Source organism: Chaetodon trifascialis, chromosome 10 (genome assembly GCF_039877785.1).
Source record: "Chaetodon trifascialis isolate fChaTrf1 chromosome 10, fChaTrf1.hap1, whole genome shotgun sequence".
NCBI lineage: Eukaryota > Metazoa > Chordata > Actinopteri > Chaetodontiformes > Chaetodontidae > Chaetodon > Chaetodon trifascialis.
In genome coordinates, this window is record NC_092065.1 from 15,937,610 (window position 1) to 15,947,790 (window position 10,181).

At 41.2% G+C, this 10,181-nt stretch overlaps 1 protein-coding gene across 1 annotated transcript; it reads left to right on the forward strand.

Annotated features, from left to right (window-relative positions):
* Positions 1-561: 561 nt before the first annotated feature.
* On the forward strand, positions 562-8,191 carry sspn (sarcospan (Kras oncogene-associated gene)). The gene is made up of 3 exons (XM_070972554.1): positions 562-1,013; positions 3,490-3,576; positions 6,295-8,191. Exons 1-3 carry the CDS (start codon positions 786-788, stop codon positions 6,652-6,654), a joined length of 675 nt encoding a protein of 224 aa, XP_070828655.1. The 5' UTR covers positions 562-785; the 3' UTR covers positions 6,655-8,191.
* Positions 8,192-10,181: the final 1,990 nt, after the last annotated feature.

Here is a 10,181-nt window from a genome sequence, read left to right on the forward strand (position 1 = left end):
GTCCCCGCACCAAAATAGATAAATACATTAATAAATAAATACCCAGTTTGTGATAATATTGCTGTATTTAGTAGTTATAAGAGAGAGCAAGATCCAGAGCTTTCCATGTAAATATGTGTTATTACAAATGACGAAAGTTTTCTGAATAACTCCAGGGGGCTCATCTGATTATCAGTGACACCTGTTCCCCTCTTGTGAACATTAAAGTGTTCAAAAACACTCAAATGTGAGCCCACGTCGTGCCCTCACATGCCTTGTGATCACATTACTTCTTCCTGTAGGTCATGTGACTGTTTCTGGCAGCAGCTCTCTTGTGTAACAGTGCTGACAAAGAACGATCCTCACTCCTGCTCTCAAATGAAGTGCGACCTCCTCTGTGCTGGCTTCTCATTAACTCATACCTGCTGATTTGCCTCTGTATTTTCCCTTTCTTGTCTTTAAAGTAACACTAAGTGAAATCATCTCAGTCGTATGTTGGAAACCCCCTTTGTGTCTTCCTGCACCCCCTTTCCCTCCTCTTCCTTTCCTCCACAGTATGCTGCCTGCTCTATATGTGGCACTGGAGCCGCTTTAGGAATCCAGTCCAAATGTTTTCCATATTAGTTCAGAGCCTTCTCTGTTTCCAAATAGCAGCTGAGCTGGGCTTTTGGTGAGAGGAGGCCTTGGCAGGGAGGAGAAGGGACGGGTAGAGAGGCAGAAGGCAGACAGGCTCATCCACCCCAAACACTGCTACAGTCAAAGTCGAGAGTACAGAGAGGGAAAGAGTGTAAAGAAAAGGAGGAGAAATGGGGCAGAGGGAGAAAGGTTCTTCAAGCAGGAAAGAGGGCAAGGAGTGGAGAGATGAAAACCCAGCGCCAAAGGACGGCCATAAGTGCAGAGTCTGCCGTTTCCCTCTGCTCGTCGCCTTGCTCCAGCTGCTGTTGGGGGTGGCAGTCACGGTCATGGCCTTCCTTATGTTGGCCATCAGCCCCTCGCTCCTGGCCAGGGAGACGCCACACTGGGCTGGGATCATTGTAAGCTCCATCCTTATACTCTAACATCAGCTACTACATTCATATGTTTGCATGGACTCTGAGTCTGATGCTTCTGCATGACCCCCAGCTATATCCCTCAATGTGCTGTCCATCTTCACCACACTGCATGCCGGCCCTGGCCTGTACACACCTGTCTCAGGCAGACAGTTACTGTAGGCATGGGAAGTCGCTGGGTATTGTCATGTTCTGATAAATCTCCATCTGTCATATGCGTACACCTGAATCTCCAGTACGTCACAGTCACACAGGCCCGCTTGCACCTTCTGTTGTTTTTGTTGTATCTCCAACATATCCTCAACATCAGGCCTGATGAGACAAGGCAGCTAATCACAGTGTGAGCTTGACCTTTAGCATCGAAATACTTATTATTTGAAAATATAATTGACATGCATAGGTTACTGTGCTTGCTTACACCCCATCAACTTTACCAAACACACATAAATACGGCACCCATTTCATCCAGAAGTTAAAATTTGGCTTGACAGACAGTTAAAGATAAGCCGTATACTTCAGTTAGGTTCATGTGTGTAATAATTTGTGCAATTTCGTCACTGAATTCCTAGAAAAAGCGAAATTTAAAAAAAAAAAAAACAACTTTTAATTTTTTTTGAAATACTGTTTGAAAGTCATAGTTTAAGTTGATTAGCTTAAAGGAGTTTAAGTGCTAGTTGAAGTTGACGTTCTGAGGTCATATGATGTTTCAGTTGAAGCGTTAGAGCTGAAAACAGTTCAAACCAGTTAACATTTAACCACTGAAAGCATGAAAAATTTCAATTCAAGGCTTTGCAAGGAACTGAATTGTCAGTTTTTAATCCGTGAAAGGAGCTGAAATGTCAGCTGATGTGCTGAAGCACTGAAAGCAGCGAGCGTCAGAGCTGAATGCAGCTGAAATCAGTTGAACTGTAAGCACTGAAAGCATGTGAGATTTCAGTTTAAGCCCCAGAAAAGTTGTCAGTTTGTGTGTCAGCACCAAAAGTTGTTAAGCTAACAGTTGTGGAATAAGAGCGAAAGCACCTGAACTGGAATCTGAAGTACAAGAGATGAAAGCAGTCGTCATGTGAGCACTGGAAGCACTTGAAGTGTCGCTTGAAGTGTAAGAAAAGAGCGCAGTTAAAGTTTCATTTGAAGACTAAGCGATAACTGTTTCAGTGTCAGTTGACCTGTAAACAATGAAAGCACTTCACATTTTACTGCAAGTGAGATAAAAGAAATTACACAAAAAAAAAACGGCTGGTGTCAGTGAAAGTGGAAGACAACAAGACTATTAAATGTTTATTATAAGTGAACAATGATTAACTGTCTCGTGATATTTGCAGTGGTGGAAAATAACAATGTGCACACATACATACATACATACATACATACATACATACATACATACATACATACATACTGTACTTAAGTACAGTTTTGAGGTAGAAGTACTTTTCGAGTATTTCCATTTTCTGCTACTTTATGCTTCTCTTCCACTACATTTCAGAGGCAAGTATTGAACCTTTTACTCCACTATCTTTACTTGACAATTTTAAGTCTCCAAATTAATCAGTAGCTATTTTGAATAGTTTAAATACAATATAAATTATTCTGAAATTTGCCATTCTGCATGACTACCTTTACTTTTGGTGCTTTAAGTAGAAGTACAAAAGTATAAGCATCATAAAGTAAACATTTAAATGCATTACTTTCAGCATTACTTTAGTACAAGATCTGCATACGTCTTCCACCTCTGGTCATATAAAACAACAAAAAGTTATGTTAAGCTCATCAGGATAGTTTGGAAAAAGACTTAAGGTCACATTTTGGTGACAGAATGAAAACATGTTGTTGCTGTTTGGATCCTGTCCTAGCCTATCACAGGCACCATCTGCTCTCGAAAACATCCCTGGACACCAACATCCCGAGTTAGATCCTCACGAGATTCAGCCGAGTGAAAAACACGGAGGTCATCAAGACCTTTCCAGAGAATCCTGAGTGCTTAAGAACCTGGGAAAAACATTTAAATAAGATGCTGCATGTTAGTCACAAGACTCCAATTGCACTGAAGAGCTCGAGTGTGAGCGTGTCTGTGTGAGAGAGGGTGGGGGTGTGGGGGGGGAGATAATGTAATCAGATGACAGCTTACTGCTGAATCATGCAATCATGCAATATTAAGAGACACCCTGAAAACCTGGACTCAAAATATCTTTTAGAGCAAGACTTGTTTCTGTACTGTGTCTGTAACTGTGCATCACACGCAGAGCGCCAACAATTAGTCGATCAATTGATTAGTCAATCAAAAGAAAATGAATCGCCAACTTTTTTCATTATCAATCATTTGATCCAGTCATTTGTGCAACCCTTATCACACGTGTGAGTCAACAAGGTCAAAATATAATAACACAAGTGCATGGCTTGATTGCATGCTTCTTGATCTTGACTATGAGTGACTGAACTATTTTCTGATGTATTGTTGCAGCTGTGCTTGGTCTCCATCCTGGGCTTTATCCTGTACTGCATCACCTACCACGCCGATGAGAGATCGTCTGTGCAATTCGTTGTCAAGGTGAGTCCATGCACGTGCTGACACACTGTTTGCAGAAGTGAAAGTGAACATCACGTATGGGATTGAATCAGGTTCCTCGTTATTACACAACATGTCTGTTTGAAACTGACCAAATGTACGTAGTTCAGTCTCAGTTGCAGTAAAAGACATCATCATGCGGATCAGTGTGTTTTCCAGACAGAGAAAACCTTTGCAGAGAACAGCATTTCATTCACTGAGATGCTGTAATTGTTAGATGGCTGTTTCTGGGGAACTGCACAGAGACAGAAATTTAACTGCATTCCTGTTTAAGGGAGCTCTGCAGGGATCCCTGTGAGTGGATGAGTGCATTCATTAATGTGACTTGATTGTTCAGCTTAATTAGCCGAACGATATATGCAGTTGGAATTTCAAGGCAATTAAAATCAGTCCACCATTGTTTGCCACTGAGAAGCAGGTCCTTGGAAGCAGCATCTACTCTTTTTTTTTTTTAGTCCGGCTGGTGTGCATACCGGGATCAAATATGTGCATGCGCTGTGAAGAGAGTGTTTCGAAACACATCAGTAGTATTTTGCCGTAAGATGGGCAGCTAATTTGCAAAATGGCCTTTAAAGAGTGACATCATAAAAAGCCGAGTGTGTCTATATTTTGTACTTCTTAAAATACAACATTTACAAAGCAGAAGTTAAGAAGTTGTTGCATATTTCTTTCTTGTTGAAATACGACAATATATGTGTTGCTTGTCCCACTGCACTAAACACATTTACAAGGTCTGTATGTTAAAATTTTTCCACACTTTCTCACCCATGAATATGATCAAAATAAAGCAGTTAATAATACGTAAGTCACAGCAGCTGCAATTAGTCTGCAGCGCCTCTTTTTCTGGCTGTAAATTCAAATGTGCTTTAATTTATTGATGTCATTAATTCAAATAGCTCAGTGATCTCATGGCCTTACTATATTCACTATTAGCTTTAGAATTTATGTCTTTACAGTCAGTTCATTTATTCATTTCAATTGCTCTTGGCGCAAAACGAACAACAAGTGGAGTGAGTAGAAAATGTGCTGTAAGTGGAGACATTTGTGAAGTTAAGTGTTACTGTATTGTAAGATGAAGGCCTAACCCTTTCAAATAATCTTTTATTGTGTCAAGATGCTCAGCCTCTCAAACAGTAGCTCTCTGAGTTTGTAAGCGCTCACTAAAATGTGTCCCAGGATGCCACATGTTCTGGAAACAACAGCAATATATGTGCAGACTGCAGACACATTTGGCCCTGATTGGATTATTATTACAAGACAGTGTGAACAGCACAAATAAAAATCAAAGAACATTCTCTTGATCTTTTCAATTCTGATTTGAGCCACTTTTATATGTCATCTAAAACCAGATTCAGGCCTGAATCTGAACAGTCATGCTGGACTTTTACACCACTCACTCGCCTGAACTGAGTGTCTTGCTGCTAGACGCTTGACACTTTGGATGAAATCTGTTTTTGTGAAGTCATTCAAGGCCTGCTCTGACTCTGCATTCACACACACTTCCATACAGAAATAGGAGTCATTGCTCCACAAAAGGCCATAATTAATCAGTTTTTGTTCATCCTCGTTATCACCCGCACATCAACTTCTGAATGAAACCTTGAACGCTGACTTCCCTCCATGTTTACTACTGTAAGAGGGTGCGGTGCATGTGATGTCATGCTATTCTTCTTTTCCAGGTCAGTTCAGGACCATGTCCAGTTCACACTGGATTCTGACATTGTCCACATTTAAAAACTAATGTGAACACCTCAACAAAAAAAAGTGTATCTGAGCAATAAATCCAAATGTGTGTGAACAAAGCCTGTGAGTGCTGGCCTGCCCTGGTAGCTCTCCTGGTGGAGTGTGTCCCACGTATCAAGGCTGAGTCCTTGTCTGTCCTGGGTTTGAATCTGGTCCAGGCCCTTTGCTGCCTGCCAATCCCCTGCCTCTCCTACTGTCACTATCAGAAACAAAGCCGAAATGCCAAATAAAGAAGTCCATAAAACAATCTGAGTTTTGACTCTTTCCAGTCTCTACCTGCTTTGGTGTTTCACATCAGCTCCATTTACTGAAGTAAATCATGTTCAACAAAGTGCTTGTTGACGCACTGGCTGTTCCCTGTAACCAGCCATACTCCAGATTTCACAGCTGTTCCAAAATTAACATAAATGCCATTTCGAATCAAGCGCCGCTCATCACTTGCATAATTCCATAAGCAGCATGTAACCGAGATCAAAATACACCAGCAAATGAGGGCTCCTGTTATATAAGCAACAGATTAAGATGAAGGTTTAGTGTTATTGAGATTGTGCAATTGCATAAACAACACAAAGCCTCTGTCACATTTTACAACTGTATTTTTAGACACTCTCTGTTGTTCATACTCACAGGACGTGCACTAAAGGTGGGAAGCGGCTGTAGCTGCAGGGCAGGCTTGCATGTGCTGTATTTCATCTGTGCTAAGAGCTGGGCGCCTAGTCTGAGGGTCAGACCTTTCCCTGTAGTATCGTGGATAATCTCTTTAACTTGCCGTAGGCACCGAGCCAGCACGTCTGTTTCTAAGCTACAGTTTTGGCACTCTGGGTTAATCATGAGACGACAGACTAACGCAGGAGCCAGATTCCTAGAAAAAAACACAACGAGTTGAAGGCAAGAAAAGGTTTTCTGACTTTCAAAGTAAATGTACACAACCTCTAACTTTTCCTCTGCCCTCTGCAGCTCCTGTACTTCATCCTGTGTACCATCGGCCTGGTCATTTCAGTGCTGGTCATGGCGTTCGCTGGTCACCACTACTCACAGACCAGTAGCTTCAGCTGCAACCAGATGGGAGAGGACTGCGTGTGCACACTGGATCAAGATGACCCAATCGCCCGCACCTTCACCTACGAGGGAGTCAGCGACTGTGAGGTGATCACCGGGACTCTCACACTCTACTTCCTGCTGCAGATCGTGCTGAACCTGGCCCAGGCAGTGGTCTGTGCCGTCGGCCTCTTCATCATGTGGAAGCAGCGTTACCAGGTCTTTTTCGCTGGTCTTCAGATCGGCTCCCCCTCCTCCAGCCAGTGGCACAAGGTTTAATGACGGCAGAGTTGATGGGATGACTCTGATCGGACAGATCAGGATGGGGGATAATGCCGGCTGTGTGATTACACCCTGGGCACGAGTGCTTTCACTGATGTCAGTTTATATCAACCTTTTGTGGTAGTTGTACTATAATGGCTTTTTGCACAAATTTTATATACCATATGAGTGACTTTGTACTTCTTTTGTTCAATGTTATATATAACTTGAGTAGCAAAACAACAGGTCTGTTTTTTAAAAACAATCAATTATTTGTGTTCCACCATGATGAGTTTTTCACCATGTTTCTAATTATCTTGACAGTTGTTCTTGTGACATATAGCTCTTAGACAAATTACAAATACCAAAACCAAAATAGCTCATTTTCTATGCACTTAGCTAAATGTACATGGTCTTACAAAATGTCCAGTGGTTTGAATTTCTGAGGTTTAATGATCATAATTAGTTGCTCCAGTGATGCTTTAGGTGGCACACTGAATCACTGTGTTGTCAAATTATGGTTACCAATGTTAAGTTATGACACCGCTTCAAGCTCTGGAAAATTTAAAGTTAAAAAGGTCACATTTTTATGAACTGCAGAAACAAATAGTAGTAAGAAATTAGTTTCAGTCTTAATTTTGTGGAAAGTTTAGTGCTTTCAATCAGATTTCAATCAGGAAATCACATTATATTGAAGTTTTTAAACTTTCTTTGTAGCTGTCTGCTGTATTTTCAAACTGGTTGACACATAAAAACAGCAATAATGTGGATAATTCCCATGAATAACCTCTGTTTTGGTTCTGTTGCTAATATATGGACTCATGCAACTCTGTCAGTACTGCGCAAAGTCCTCAATGAAAAGTAATCACTTTCCAGCTGATAGAAGTATCCCCGTAATGCTCCAAACAGTCCAGTTTAACGCACTAAAAACAGATTCTGACAGCAGTCACACAATCTGGTCAGAGTTCTCTTTACAAGACTGAATCCAGACTGAACTGGGCTGTGGCTTGTGAAGGTGGATGCCGGGCCAGTAGCCAGCATGACTCAAACAGCCTGTAGGAGTCAAACCACTGCAGCCACAAAGGGAGGGGAGAAGGGGCCGGGGTGAGGAAAGGGGGACTCCAGACAGGCAGCTGGACTTCATGTAACTAAATCATCTCACTGTGTTTCAGTTGTTTTCATTCAGACTGGACGAAGAATTAGGGATGAAACAACCGTAACAGCTTAGGTTTGCATCTTTTAAATGCTTTTTCATATGCAGCTTTATTGTATTCTTTCTCATCTCAGGTGCCAACCGCAGTCACCTACAGTCTATACATGCCGAGCAGGGAGTGGTAAACGTGAGGCAGCTTCCGTAGCAAATTAGATGAAACCTGTCCTCAGAGGGAGAACATGATGAGTGCGCAATGCTACATTTGTCAGCGATGAAAAGCCTTCAATGTGGTGTTTGTCAAAGGAGAGTTTCATTTGGACAAAACAAAGTGCCAGTAAGTGCACTTGCTCTTTTAAGACTGTCATAATGGTTGCGGTGACAAATACAAATCTTTGTTTCAGTAATGTGCAGTTTCCTTTTTCCTGTTTTGTCACAGCACTTTCACAGTTAATAGACAGAGAATGACAACTCAGACCCAAAACCCCACTCATATTCAAATGAATGGATTTGCTTTTGTGATTAATTGCATTATTGTTAGTAAAGAATGAAAACGGAGCAGAAAGACAATCAAGGAGCCTCTCTGTCTTTGCATCCTCCGAGCCATAACCATGTTTATGCTGCACAAAATGCGCCACACTCAAACATGAGGCCAGCATATCATTATAATTCATAGAAAAACACACATTATAATGGAGTCCATATTAATAAGTCAATCTCAAAGTTAAAGCAGACTCTAAACATATGACTAATGTATGACATCAGCAAAACACAGAGTTGTGTTTGTCTGAGTCCGGTTGTGATTTACGCCGGAGCTGCAACTAATGATTATTTTTATTATCAATTAATCTACTGATTACTTCCAAATGATTATTTGTTTGGCCTATAAAATGCCAAGAATTTGGGAAATATGCTCATAGTTTCAGTGGCAAAGAACAGCAGCAAATGTTTGACATTTTTGCTTGAAGAATTACTGAAACAATTAATTGATTATCAAAGTGATTGATTTTTTTTTCCAGTCCACTAATTGATTAATCAACTAATTGCTGCAGCTTTACTGTGATCATAACTATCAGTTTATACAAGTAAAGTGTGATTGCTCGAAGTGACTAACTGATAGTCGCTTTCGCTCTGTCCTGGCAACAAATTTGATAACTTTCATCATTTTTATCTTTTAATTAAGATACATTATCACTTTTTTTTCAGTGATGATGGAGCTCAGTCAGATAACAACCAAAGCAGAGACACACCAGGATATTAAAAGAAGTAGCTGTGTTATTGAGCCAATGATTTATCAACCCAGTTTTATGATGCATTTCACACACTGTAGAAGCTCACACTGTACATACTGCATGTACATGTGATGGGGGCAGGCCCGTTTATGCTGTTTTTCCGTGTGCTCGCTTAGTGTTATGATGCTGATGCATCATGCGACTACAAAGGCTCAATCTTGCAGGAAGTCACATGCCAGTCATCACGGGGGCATGTTTATTTATAAAAATGACAGCAGGGAGGGACCTTCCACCCTCCTCAACTTTCTGTGTGGTCAATTGATCTTCCAAGGAGAAAAAAAAAGAAGATAGTTGATTCTGTCGACGCTGCTGAGAGTCTGTAGAGGAGACTACAGAAGACAGAAGATCAATATGTGTATTGACACACATCACAGCAACTTTCACAGCAACTTGACTGAGCTCTCATCCACTGCTGTAATTATGTAACTAATAATGCCAGTTTGATGTGTGTATATACAGGATGTATAGCTTATATCCAGTTAAGCGTACAGTTTAGTTGAAATCTAAATGAACCTCCTGGCATGACGCTGTCATGTTCTGGTCCTTTCAGTCTTATTGTCTGACTCACTCTCACTGGGTAAAGCACTGCTTGCAGCCACAGAGGTGTTTGGGATGTTGCCTTGTATTTATTGACCTTCTCTGGGTGTTTCCTCACTCTCACTACTGAATACACACAGGCTGAGCACGTGCCTCTCCACTGTGGTTTGCAAAGAGATGACTGCGATCCAAATGTGTCTAAGGTTGTGTTCATAAAGTAAATAATAAACTACCCACGTGCATTCAAAAGGTTCGCTGTGTCCTCAGAGGATGAAATGAAGCGGACCATCTTGTGTATTATTCTTAGCTAACCCCCCCTCCAAACCCAACCCCCCAAGTCATCTAAAAAGTTTTTTTTTTTTTTTTTTTTTTTGTAAGTGGACACCAAAGTTGAAAGTTTTCTTTCCATGATCAAAACCATCTAAATAAATCTCAGCAGATGAAATGGCCTGTTGAGGAAGCGACGCAGACCGATGCATGTTTGTTTGGTATCACACTATGGCAGGAAGACTTTTGCCAGGCAGTAATGATGGTCCTGGTATTATCCCCTCCCCTCTCTTCCCTCT